Source organism: Cydia amplana, chromosome 26 (assembly GCF_948474715.1).
Source record: "Cydia amplana chromosome 26, ilCydAmpl1.1, whole genome shotgun sequence".
NCBI classification, from domain to species: domain Eukaryota; kingdom Metazoa; phylum Arthropoda; class Insecta; order Lepidoptera; family Tortricidae; genus Cydia; species Cydia amplana.
Genome location: NC_086094.1, coordinates 7,785,024 through 7,798,745, shown reverse-complemented (window position 1 = coordinate 7,798,745; position 13,722 = coordinate 7,785,024). Strand labels below are relative to the sequence as shown.

The following is a 13,722-nucleotide window of genomic DNA, read 5'->3' as shown; positions in this document are numbered from 1 at the left end:
CATTAATTGTTTAAAATTCGAATAGAAATTGTAAAGTTACCTTGCAGACCTCGCGTCTAGAGTTCACTTTTATTAGCGATTTCATCAAGATGTAGCTTTATTGAATTATATTTGAGTGATATAAAGTTATAATACTGTGAGATCCTCGTATTTCAGCCCGTACAAGATTATAACCTTTTTCATGTAATGTCATTGAGTTTTTCTTTATTGATTTAAATGCCATCTAAACCTTACGGTCACATGATCGCCTTACGCTGTCTCGAGTTTATCATTTTTTTCCCCACCTCATAAAGTGCCTAGCGCCGCTAAAGAAGATTTACTTCAAAAATCTTTGAATGCAGTTGTTTCTTTAAAAAACAATAATGTTTCATTTAAGTAAAATGAGCAAACTTAAGGTTTTAAGGCACTTTCCCTCCAGGGCCCATAATTTTTTTCCACCCGGTAGTAGACAACTATTTTTTTCGACTAAATGAAGTTTTATTAGATAAATCGTTGATCACATGGTTCGTTTCACACATCACATCAAATCGTTTGTCATCACAATCAAAATTTGTCAAAAGTAATGAAATTTATGCCAAAAAAACATAAATAAAACATATAAATTCAACACATTTTTTTAATAAAAATCTTTCTCGATGATATAAAAAAGAACATCGACAAATTATGTTCAAAGAATTAATATCAAAACAGATGTCATAATTAGGATTGGCTACTTTAAGAAAGGGACAGAGAGATTTAATCCTCTCGCTCTGCACGTTTTTCTCATTCCTCCTTGTCAAGCCAAAATAAACTATAAAATGATAGTAACACAGTACATTGTAATATTCACTTTTTCCACGGTATCATGTCATTGTAAATTACTAATGTGAAATTGTCGAGGGCATGGCATGAGTGGTGGGGATAACTGACAGAACGGGATAGTCTTATGTATCTTTCACTAGGAATAGCAGAGAAAGCGCTATTATTGTTTGTCTTTGTCACAGTCTCATATTTTTTTATTCCCCACCGTAGTTTATGGTGGGATACAAACAATGCGTAAACGTCAAATTGGTGTGAAACATGAACAGTGCAAAGATTATCAGGAAAAATATTGAAATCAGTGTTTCGTGTGCATGTAGTACTTAACAATTCAACAAATATGGTGAATTGCTCAGTTATGCGCTGTACAAGTGACTGCCGGCAAAAACAGGACAACGTAACATTTCACAGGTAAATACAGTATTTTATACTTCGGTCACATTATCATGCTTAGTAACAGCATCCTACAATCTATATCAATTAAAATCTGAGTAGAAAAAGCATTTACAGTAAATAATAACTCTGGTAAAAAAATTAACCTATAAATATTTCCTGATAAATTAACCGACCAAATTACGTACGCATATTGACAGTAAGCCGTCACCCTTTTCATAACGTGTATTCAATTTAGTCGCATTGCTATTATTCGAGGGATACCAGCCCGTGATGCATACAATTACCCCAAAATTCGGGTATTTTGTAATTTAATAACATTTTTATAAATAATTTTGCTGTAGAACTGGACATACACGAACAATAAAATTGAACTGTGTTTAAATTAGAATGTAAATTATATTTATTTAAGCATTACGGATTCTTTCTAACGTTATAGGGGGTTTTGCCACGACTCAGAGAATCTAATAATTGATATGCTGCAGGCACTATAATTCTTAATTTTGCAATAAGAGTGACAGATTACAAAATGAATATTTCGTTTATTACCTCCAGATTTCCACAAGATGCAGGCACGCGTGCTAAATGGATTTTAGCAACCGGAAGGAGAAACTGGGCACCGACGCAAAACTGCCGAATATGCTTAAAGCATATTACGAAAACCTACCTTTTCTATTTCTTCCTGTGGCACACAGTATGCTAAAAATTCTTTCTTTAGGCGTACTTGTAATATGTATAATAAATCGCTTAATGATATAGACATTTTTGTTCATAGTTTGTCCGTTTTCAAGCATAAAGTTCGGCATATTTTGTTTACTAGTAATTGAAAAATTGTTTCAAGTAAATATTTTGGATTGTTTTCTTACTTTATTTGCGTGATGTACTCACAACTATACCTACGGGTAATTTATAATTAAGTAACCTATTTACTTTTCATTGTAATAGTCAACTTAGTAACGTATGAAACTTTAGGCCTATTTTTAGTCATTTTTGTAAGATTTATTTGTAAAAGGCTGTTTGTTTTCTAAATAAATAAAAAAAAGAAAATTGGCCCATTGATATAGCTGGTCAACCAAATCTTGTCAGTAAAAAAAGGCGCGAAATTCAAATTTTCTATGGGACGATATCCCTTTGCGCCTACATTTTTCAAAATTGCCGCCTTTTTCTACTGTCAAGATCTGGTTGACCAAGTATATTTTATTTATCACTGCGTCTTACGTAGGCGAACAACTCGCGAACGTGATTAAAATTACCCCAATATTTGATAATATAGGGGTAATTTTTAACTATATGGTATCCCCGGGTTTGTGACGTCATCTATGTCTATCCCTTACGGGGGCACGCGGTAGGCCACATCTATAGAAATACTACCATCTATGGAAATTGTAGTGGCGTGCGACTTTCAAACCGGAGGTCACGGGTTCGAACCCCGGCCCGTGCAAGTGAGTGTTTGTAAGTAGAGACCTTTTTTAGTGGTACTTAAATATAATAACTTTTCGTATTATTGAAATAAAATATTTTATTCAAACATACTTAATAATATAATAATTAAAACGAATAATATCAATTAGTTTTTAATATTTATTCAATTATTTTAAATTATTTGAGCATGAAACATACTAGATTTATTTTTATCATTACAATAGAAAAAAAGCAAAAAATATATTCTTATAGATATTTTATTTTCAAACAAAAATAAAGCAAAAAGTTACGGTTAGATTCTGATGGCTAAATACCAAACAGGTACCGATACATTTCAATATCTGTCGAAATTTCCTAACCCGTTGTAACTGACAAAGAGTATAGATTTCGACGTAGCATGACGTAGCTAAGCAAACACGCACACATGCGTAACGTATAGGCCTGTAAGAAGGCACCATCATAGGTTTACCTCCGATTCCGTTACTACTCAATGGAGTTACGACTCAACGTTTATTGGATATTAAAATTTTACGTAATTTGGAGCGCTGCGCGAAGTGACATAGATCTTACCTCTTTGAGGCACGACGGCCATCTAACATTACTGGCATAAAGGATGCATTTATGACTTTGACGCATGACAGAAAGAGAAACCGAACTGCGTAAAATGGGCGTTTGCTGTTGAATTCATAAAATCAAAAATCGATAATAAATCCATCGGTAAAGGATAATAAGTTAATATTTAGTTCTTTGAAAGTTAACACGAGATGAAAACCTTTGCTGTAAGGTGGATTGTGCTGGATATGGATGTGTTTTCTAGTTACACGAAGCTAAAACCGAAAAATGAACACGTAAGTTTGGATTTATTTTCTATCGAGAAAATTTTAAGCATTCGTGTTTCGACTACTACGGAATGTCTTATCATATAGTCAAGAAACATATATCCGAAAATCACTACTGTTTGTTTCCGGGGCTAGCCACTGCCACGTTTCTAAGATCCTGTTATTTTTCGATGCACGGCCTTAAATCATGATTGTATAATATTGCGTTACGATTTATATGTATGTTTTAATGAGGGTCAGTTGTTTTTGCCATATTTAACTTTATTTCTGAAGTTTGTTAATTATAGGGAGTGAGCATGAACTATAGGGGGCAGCACATGACCCGTCAGATTTTTGGCGCGAGCCGTAAATGTGAAGTTTATGCTTCCGATGTAGCCCACAAGATGGCAGAATCTACTACGCACAAGAAAACGTACGGGACGGTAGATGGCAGCACTTGCTTTGGCAATGTACATGTTTATGTTTCCGATTCAGGCCACAAGATGGCAGACCCTTCGTGCACGGTCCCTATACCCGATCTAAAACATAATTTATATGTATATATGAGTATATATATATTATTAATGTATATTTATATGTATTTATGTCATATGTATTAAAGTATCATTGTGATAAATGTATGTGTGTACATTTATGTGTTGTTAAATGTAACGTTCTCTTTTGGTTTTCAAATGCACCGCCTAAAATCTTTCCCGCTTTGCCTTAAGGTTGACTGGTAGAGAATGCCTCATGGCAAGTTCGCCTTTTGTACATTAAGATGTTCTTTTGTGCAATCAAGTTTAAATAAATGAATAAATCGTTTTTTGCGCTTCCTAAATAGTTTAATTAATTTTATCATTTCTCCACTACCTAAAGGTTGACTGGAAGAGATCGCTCCTTAGCGATAAGACCGCCCGTTGTTACCTCTGTCTTCATGTATTATGTGTGTCTCTCTGTAAGTGTGTTATCTAGGTTGTCCAATAAAGAGAATTTGTATTGTATTGTATAATAGGGATGATGACACATGTTGAATTTTATAACAAAATCTAGTAAAATAGATAGCAAACGAGCAATTTATCACAATAATGTGGATATTAAACTAAAATATTGAAAATTTACAAAAATACAGGACCTGAAAGTTTCAAAATTTAAGTTTTTTTTAACTTCCAAAAACGATAAAAGTAAGGGTACCATTCGATTCCTTACATTTCATCCAAAAAAATATTGTATAGTAACTATATACATAAACGCAATATTTCACCGACAAAAACGCAATTTTCTCGTTTTGTCCATACTACAAGATGGGCTCCCGGAGACCTTGACGTCACGTTCCCTTATCGTTTTTTTAAGGCGTTTCGCGAGTGAAGTGCGACTGTCGGCCTTTGACTACAATTTCTGACTTTTGTGTTACTTTAACGCAATGGGTCCCATATAGACATTTGATCCTAAAAACAAACCCGATCGATTGATACCATAAATGAAAATTAGTCATGTAGCCTATCGAATGTAACAGCTGGCGTGGCGGCTGCGGTCGGGCGGCGGCGCGGCGGTGTACCTGCTGGGCGTGCGCGACTGCGGCGCGCTGCGCGGGCTGCGCGCGCGCGGCCTGCGCGGCTCGCTCGCCACGCTGCGCCGCATGGCCGCCGCGCTCGGAGCCACCCTGCACCACGTCACCGCGCGCCGCGTGCGCCGCCACCGCGCCGTCGCAGAGGTCTACATCAGGAAGGTGAGATACCGGCCTGCGCGGCTCGCTCGCCACGCTGCGCCGCATGGCCGCCGCGCTCGGAGCCACCCTGCACCACGTCACCGCGCGCCGCGTGCGCCGCCACCGCGCCGTCGCAGAGGTCTACATCAGGAAGGTGAGATACCGGGCTGCGCGGCTCGCTCGCCACGCTGCGCCGCATGGCCGCCGCGCTCGGAGCCACCCTGCACCACGTCACCGCGCGCCGCGTGCGCCGCCACCGCGCCGTCGCAGAGGTCTACATCAGGAAGGTGAGATACCGGCCTGCGCGGCTCGCTCGCCACGCTGCGCCGCATGGCCGCCGCTCTCGGAGCCACCCTGCACCACGTCACCGCGCGCCGCGTGCGCCGCCACCGCGCCGTCGCAGAGGTCTACATCAGGAAGGTGAGATACCGGGCTGCGCGGCTCGCTCGCCACGCTGCGCCGCATGGCCGCCGCGCTCGGAGCCACCCTGCACCACGTCACCGCGCGCCGCGTGCGCCGCCACCGCGCCGTCGCAGAGGTCTACATCAGGAAGGTGAGATACCGGCCTGCGCGGCTCGCTCGCCACGCTGCGCCGCATGGCCGCCGCGCTCGGAGCCACCCTGCACCACGTCACCGCGCGCCGCGTGCGCCGCCACCGCGCCGTCGCAGAGGTCTACATCAGGAAGGTGAGATACCGGCCTGTGCGGCTCGCTCGCCACGCTGCGCCGCATGGCCGCCGCGCTCGGAGCCACCCTGCACCACGTCACCGCGCGCCGCGTGCGCCGCCACCGCGCCGTCGCAGAGGTCTACATCAGGAAGGTGAGATACCGGGCTGCGCGGCTCGCTCGCCACGCTGCGCCGCATGGCCGCCGCGCTCGGAGCCACCCTGCACCACGCCACCGCGCGCCGCGTGCGCCGCCACCGCGCCGTCGCAGAGGTCTACATCAGGAAGGTGAGATACCGGCCTGCGCGGCTCGCTCGCCACGCTGCGCCGCATGGCCGCCGCGCTCGGAGCCACCCTGCACCACGTCACCGCGCGCCGCGTGCGCCGCCACCGCGCCGTCGCAGAGGTCTACATCAGGAAGGTGAGATACCGGGCTGCGCGGCTCGCTCGCCACGCTGCGCCGCATGGCCGCCGCGCTCGGAGCCACCCTGCACCACGTCACCGCGCGCCGCGTGCGCCGCCACCGCGCTGTCGCAGAGGTCTACATCAGGAAGGTGAGATACCGGCCTGCGCGGCTCGCTCGCCACGCTGCGCCGCATGGCCGCCGCGCTCGGAGCCACCCTGCACCACGTCACCGCGCGCCGCGTGCGCCGCCACCGCGCCGTCGCAGAGGTCTACATCAGGAAGGTGAGATACCGGCCTGCGCGGCTCGCTCGCCACGCTGCGCCGCATGGCCGCCGCGCTCGGAGCCACCCTGCACCACGTCACCGCGCGCCGCGTGCGCCGCCACCGCGCCGTCGCAGAGGTCTACATCAGGAAGGTGAGATACCGGCCTGCGCGGCTCGCTCGCCACGCTGCGCCGCATGGCCGCCGCGCTCGGAGCCACCCTGCACCACGTCACCGCGCGCCGCGTGCGCCGCCACCGCGCCGTCGCAGAGGTCTACATCAGGAAGGTGAGATACCGGCCTGCGCGGCTCGCTCGCCACGCTGCGCCGCATGGCCGCCGCGCTCGGAGCCACCCTGCACCACGTCACCGCGCGCCGCGTGCGCCGCCACCGCGCCGTCGCAGAGGTCTACATCAGGAAGGTGAGATACCGGCCTGCGCGGCTCGCTCGCCACGCTGCGCCGCATGGCCGCCGCGCTCGGAGCCACCCTGCACCACGTCACCGCGCGCCGCGTGCGCCGCCACCGCGCCGTCGCAGAGGTCTACATCAGGAAGGTGAGATACCGGCCTGCGCGGCTCGCTCGCCACGCTGCGCCGCATGGCCGCCGCGCTCGGAGCCACCCTGCACCACGTCACCGCGCGCCGCGTGCGCCGCCACCGCGCCGTCGCAGAGGTCTACATCAGGAAGGTGAGATACCGGCCTGCGCGGCTCGCTCGCCACGCTGCGCCGCATGGCCGCCGCGCTCGGAGCCACCCTGCACCACGTCACCGCGCGCCGCGTGCGCCGCCACCGCGCCGTCGCAGAGGTCTACATCAGGAAGGTGAGATACCGGCCTGCGCGGCTCGCTCGCCACGCTGCGCCGCATGGCCGCCGCGCTCGGAGCCACCCTGCACCACGTCACCGCGCGCCGCGTGCGCCGCCACCGCGCCGTCGCAGAGGTCTACATCAGGAAGGTAAGACACCGGACGAGTGCCAGTCGGACTATTATCTGGGCATTTTCACTTAAAAGTGTACCGCTTACTTTTTTTCGAAAATCCATCAACTTTTGAAATATTTCGAGGATTATCGATTTAAAAAGAAAAAAAATGTGTTAAAAATTTTTTTAGTTTTGTAACGCATTTTCACATACATTTGGCATATAGCCACAATAAATGTGTCAAAGATATCCTAATTTGCTTGTACAGTGGGTGTACTTAAAGTCAATGTAGGTTAAAACCGTCTACAAACTCTTCTCCACACTGACCTTATATTGTTTTTTTTTTCTGATTTTATATGTATTTTAAATAAACATTTTTTAATATTTGACAGTTGGCAGACACGCAGCAGAGCGTGGAGCTGCGAGTAGCCGTAATGGGCGCCAACGAGGCCGGCAAATCTACGCTAATAGGAGTCCTCACTCAAGGTAAGATAGTAGTTAAGATAAAGATAAAAAATAGTTTATTCAAGTAGGCATAATTACAATGCGGTTATGAACGTCAAAGTGCGTAAGTGCGGCTGACTTTGAATTGGTACTATACCAGGGACCCGTCTCTCAAAAGCTTGTAACTTGTAATACAAGTGGAAGTCTCTTTCTAACAAAAGCTGTCAAAAAGTGACATCCGCTTGTATTACAAGTTACAAGCTTTTGAGAAACGGGCCCCTGAAGTATGTCAGTCTGCGCCGCCGTGGCAAAGAGAATTAAGCAGACATAGAGTGCTCACTCCAGACTCCATACATCAGTTACCAAAACGACTATTATTTTCGTAGTCTACATCTAACGTCATTTTATTATTATTATGTAGTAGAACTATCAGTACTGCTACTCGACACTAGATGTCACATGTGTCGCGAGAAAATACGATGGAAAACAATAATGAAATTATATCTTTTGAACAGGTGAACTGGACAACGGGCGGGGCAGCGCTCGCCTCAACATGTTCCGCCATCTGCACGAAGTGAAAAGTGGCCGGACATCGTCACTCAGCCACGAGATACTGGGGTTCGATGCTCAGGTGAACACATATCTGATTTATAACTCGGTGGGAGGGTTGCCTGCCTCGTCTCGCTATACGAGCTCGACAACGGGCGGGGGAGCGCTCGCCTCAACATGTTCCGCCATCTGCACGAAGTGAAAAGTGGCCGGACATCGTCACTCAGCCACGAGATACTGGGGTTCGATGCTCAGGTGAACACATATCTGATTTATAACTCGGTGGGAGGGTTGCCTGCCTCGTCTCGCTATACGAGCTCGACAACGGGCGGGGGAGCGCTCGCCTCAACATGTTCCGCCATCTGCACGAAGTGAAAAGTGGCCGGACATCGTCACTCAGCCACGAGATACTGGGGTTCGATGCTCAGGTGAACACATATCTGATTTATAACTCGGTGGGAGGGTTGCCTGCCTCGTCTCGCTATACGAGCTCGACAACGGGCGGGGGAGCGCTCGCCTCAACATGTTCCGCCATCTGCACGAAGTGAAGAGTGGCCGGACATCGTCACTCAGCCACGAGATACTGGGGTTCGATGCTCAGGTGAACACATATCTGATTTATAACTCGGTGGGAGGGTTGCCTGCCTCGTCTCGCTATACGAGCTCGACAACGGGCGGGGGAGCGCTCGCCTCAACATGTTCCGCCATCTGCACGAAGTGAAGAGTGGCCGGACATCGTCACTCAGCCACGAGATACTGGGGTTCGATGCTCAGGTGAACACATATCTGATTTATAACTCGGTGGGAGGGTTGCCTGCCTCGTCTCGCTAAACGAACTCTACAACGGGCGTGGAAGTGCCCGCCTCAATTTTGTATCTATTAAGAATACTCTTATTAATTGCATTAATAAGTTGCACTGACTGAAGCTTAAAATTAGGTTTCTATCTGACGATTTGAAAAAAATCTTGCTAGATGGGGTAACGTCGAAAGCGGGATAATTTTGAAAATGGCAAATATCTATTAAACCAGAATCAGTTTCTAGTGTAGCAGCATTACTGGTTTTATGGATATTTGCCATTTTCAAAAATATCCCGCTTTCCTAGTTACTTCAATACACCTCATATAATGTTCTGACATGCTATTGTGTATGAATGATGTATAATAATGTAATGTGATGATGTATTTTTTTGTTCTACAGGGCAACGTGGTAAACTACGGTTGTTCCGAACTGATGACAGCGGAAAGGATAGGCGAGCGAAGCTCCAAGCTGGTGTCGTTCCTCGACCTCGCCGGGCACAGCAAGTACCAGCGCACGACACTGCACGGGCTCACGGGGTACTGCCCGCACTACGCCATGCTCGTGGTGAGTATACATGTGTCCAAGCTGCAGGTGTCCTAGACCTGGGACACAGCAAGTACCAGCGCACGACACTGCACGGGCTCACGGGGTACTGCCCGCACTACGCCATGCTCGTGGTGAGTATACATGTGTCCAAGCTGCAGGTGTCCTAGACCTGGGACACAGCAAGTACCAGCGCACGACACTGCACGGGCTCACGGGGTACTGCCCGCACTACGCCATGCTCGTGGTGAGTGTACATGTGTCCAAGCTGCAGGTGTCCTAGACCTGGGACACGGCAAGTACCAGCGCACGACACTGCACGGGCTCACGGGGTACTGCCCGCACTACGCCATGCTCGTGGTGAGTGTACAGGTGTCCAAGCTGCAGGTGTCCTAGACCTGGGACACGGCAAGTACCAGCGCACGACACTGCACGGACTCACGGGGTACTGCTCGCACTACGCCATGCTCGTGGTGAGTATACATGTGTCCAAGCTGCAGGTGTCCTAGACCTGGGACACAGCAAGTACCAGCGCACGACACTGCACGGGCTCACGGGGTACTGCCCGCACTACGCCATGCTCGTGGTGAGTATACATGTGTCCAAGCTGCAGGTGTCCTAGACCTGGGACACGGCAAGTACCAGCGCACGACACTGCACGGACTCACGGGGTACTGCCCGCACTACGCCATGCTCGTGGTGAGTATACATGTGTCCAAGCTGCAGGTGTCCTAGACCTGGGACACGGCAAGTACCAGCGCACGACACTGCACGGGCTCACGGGGTACTGCCCGCACTACGCCATGCTCGTGGTGAGTATACATGTGTCCAAGCTGCAGGTGTCCTAGACCTGGGACACGGCAAGTACCAGCGCACGACACTGCACGGGCTCACGGGGTACTGCCCGCACTACGCCATGCTCGTGGTGAGTGTACATGTGTCCAAGCTGCAGGTGTCCTAGACCTGGGACACGGCAAGTACCAGCGCACGACACTGCACGGGCTCACGGGGTACTGCCCGCACTACGCCATGCTCGTGGTGAGTATACATGTGTCCAAGCTGCAGGTGTCCTAGACCTGGGACACAGCAAGTACCAGCGCACGACACTGCACGGACTCACGGGGTACTGCCCGCACTACGCCATGCTCGTGGTGAGTATACATGTGTCCAAGCTGCAGGTGTCCTAGACCTGGGACACGGCAAGTACCAGCGCACGACACTGCACGGACTCACGGGGTACTGCCCGCACTACGCCATGCTCGTGGTGAGTATACATGTGTCCAAGCTGCAGGTGTCCTAGACCTGGGACACAGCAAGTACCAGCGCACGACACTGCACGGACTCACGGGGTACTGCCCGCACTACGCCATGCTCGTGGTGAGTATACATGTGTCCAAGCTGCAGGTGTCCTAGACCTGGGACACGGCAAGTACCAGCGCACGACACTGCACGGGCTCACGGGGTACTGCCCGCACTACGCCATGCTCGTGGTGAGTATACATGTGTCCAAGCTGCAGGTGTCCTAGACCTGGGACACAGCAAGTACCAGCGCACGACACTGCACGGACTCACGGGGTACTGCCCGCACTACGCCATGCTCGTGGTGAGTATACATGTGTCCAAGCTGCAGGTGTCCTAGACCTGGGACACGGCAAGTACCAGCGCACGACACTGCACGGGCTCACGGGGTACTGCGCGCACTACGCCATGCTCGTGGTGAGTATATGCACAGAATAAATAGTACTAGCTACAGAAGATTCACTCTCTAACATGACGCGTCTATTACGACAGATATGACCGCTAGGTGGCGCAAGCGCGAGCAGGCGTCCGTTCCGTAGCGGTGTGCGGCAACTACTATGGCTAGACACTAAAATTGTTGTGGGCCGCATGTACTTGTACAAACATAGAGAGAATCATACTATCTTTGTCTTACACTAGTACTAGCACGCAAAGGAAAAGGATGAGTATAGTTTTCCTGGCTCTTACTGACTGACAAATTGGTTTGACCAACTATAGTTATATATAGGTACATTGCAAGTTAATAAAAAGCTTGTAAAAACTACCTGGGTTAATCAACTTTTTCTTGTCACACGTTGCTATGGTTACGGTCTCCTGAGTCACTCTTAAAATTCTAGGTTTTTCGTATTTAAATGAACCAAACTTGCATTGTATGTTAGTTATAAGACCTTTCCATAATGGGACATCTACTGCCAGCCTATTATGGATAGCTTTATCCATCTTTATCCACGTGATAAAATAACTGTCACTGTTTAACACCGTGGGAAAGAAAGTGACGGACACCGTTTTATCACGCTGTCACGTAGACAAGAACGACCATTATATCCGTACTGAGCATGTTAGTAGAACATGGTACAGCAGTTCTAACAATCTATGCTACTATTGTCTCCTCGCTGATGGGACAGAATAACAACAAGAAATAGTTGATTGACCAACCTACCAACCTTGTTTCCGCAGATCTCAGCGACGGCCGGCATCACCCGCATAACGGAGGAGCACATAGGGCTGCTGCTGGCGCTGGCGCTGCCCTTCTTCTGCGTGGTCAGCAAGTGCGAGCTGGCAGCCCTGCAGCCCCTGCTGACGCGGCTGCAGGGCATACTGGCCGCCGCCAACAAGGTACTAGTGTGTGACAGGGCCGGCAGCACCGGGCAGCACATAGGGCTGCTGCTGGCGCTGCCCTTCTTCTGCGTGGTCAGCAAGTGCGAGCTGGCAGCCCTGCAGCCCCTGCTGACGCGGCTGCAGGGCATACTGGCCGCCGCCAACAAGGTACTAGTGTGTGACAGGGCCGGCAGCACCGGGCAGCACATAGGGCTGCTGCTGGCGCTGGCGCTGCCCTTCTTCTGCGTGGTCAGCAAGTGCGAGCTGGCAGCCCTGCAGCCCCTGCTGACGCGGCTGCGGGACATACTGGCCGCCGCCAACAAGGTATTTATTATTTATTTATAGCTGGTCAACCACTGGTTGTCAGTAAAAAAAGGCGCGAAATTCAAATTTTCTATGGGACGATATCCCTTCGCGCCTACATTTTTCAAATTTGCCGCCATTTTCTACTGTCAAGATCTGGTTGACCAAGTATAAATTAAACTTTATTGCTCCGACCAGGTTCACGATGACGCGCCGCGCACGATACGCGTCAGATTTCTTTCTAATTTTTCATATAGAATAGGGAATATTACGCTAAACTCTGCGTAGGGGGCGCCACTCCCACAATAAATCACAATCTAAGGGTCTACTGCAAACGAGAGAGTCGAAATGTTGTTATCTAACCTCTCTACGCATATTCGAGCGATGAAGAGGCAGATAGCTGAGTTTCGATTTCGCGTTTCCCGGTAGGCCCTTTGTAAACAAACCGCCTTGATGTATCAATGTCATATTTGACTGTGAAAACTTGTCAAAAAACAGTTTAAGGCATAGTATGTATAAGTTACTCTATGGTATACTAAAGGCGCTAGTGCTGCACTCTGGCGGCAAAACATTGCAGTAATACTCCCTATTGTAGATGTAATGATATTTGTGTAATAAATGATTTACTTTACAGAAACCACTTCTGATTACTGACGAGAACATGGCGCGCAACTGCGTGGGGCCGCAGAGGCTCATCCTCGACACGATTGACGGCATCGACCATCCGGATGACAGCGACGACGAGTAAGTGCTTGTGTCGCGCTGGTCTCTCTGTCTGTATTATTTACTCTGTGGCGATACTTGCCCTGTGTGGAACCCGTGCCCCAATGACCTTCGATCTGAATCCCTTAGCTATCTGTTTGTGGCCAAAAAACTGGTTTTCTGGCCAAAAGGTAGACCAAAATGGAGATAAAAGATTGAAGAACCGATAGCCGTTTGTCTTATAATTCTATCTGTAGTGCAAATGTAGGAGATACTATTCAAAACTTGTTAAAAATCGATGAAAATCTTTATTTTTGGAGGGATTTATTATGGAGCCGGTATAGCTTTATTTGACGTTCATAAGCGCATTGTAATATGCCTACTT

General features: G+C 48.7%; 1 protein-coding gene across 1 annotated transcript in view; it reads left to right on the top strand.

Annotated features, from left to right (window-relative positions):
• Positions 1 to 13,722, top strand: part of LOC134660208 (uncharacterized) — a 37,042-nt gene that overhangs the window by 13,997 nt on the left and 9,323 nt on the right. Inside the window, exons 8-13 of the mRNA XM_063515933.1 lie at positions 4,945 to 5,157; positions 7,774 to 7,867; positions 8,341 to 8,456; positions 9,573 to 9,737; positions 12,192 to 12,350; positions 13,270 to 13,379. Of these exons, the coding sequence (XP_063372003.1) occupies positions 4,945 to 5,157; positions 7,774 to 7,867; positions 8,341 to 8,456; positions 9,573 to 9,737; positions 12,192 to 12,350; positions 13,270 to 13,379 (857 nt within the window). The remainder of the gene's footprint in view (positions 1 to 4,944; positions 5,158 to 7,773; positions 7,868 to 8,340; positions 8,457 to 9,572; positions 9,738 to 12,191; positions 12,351 to 13,269; positions 13,380 to 13,722) is intronic.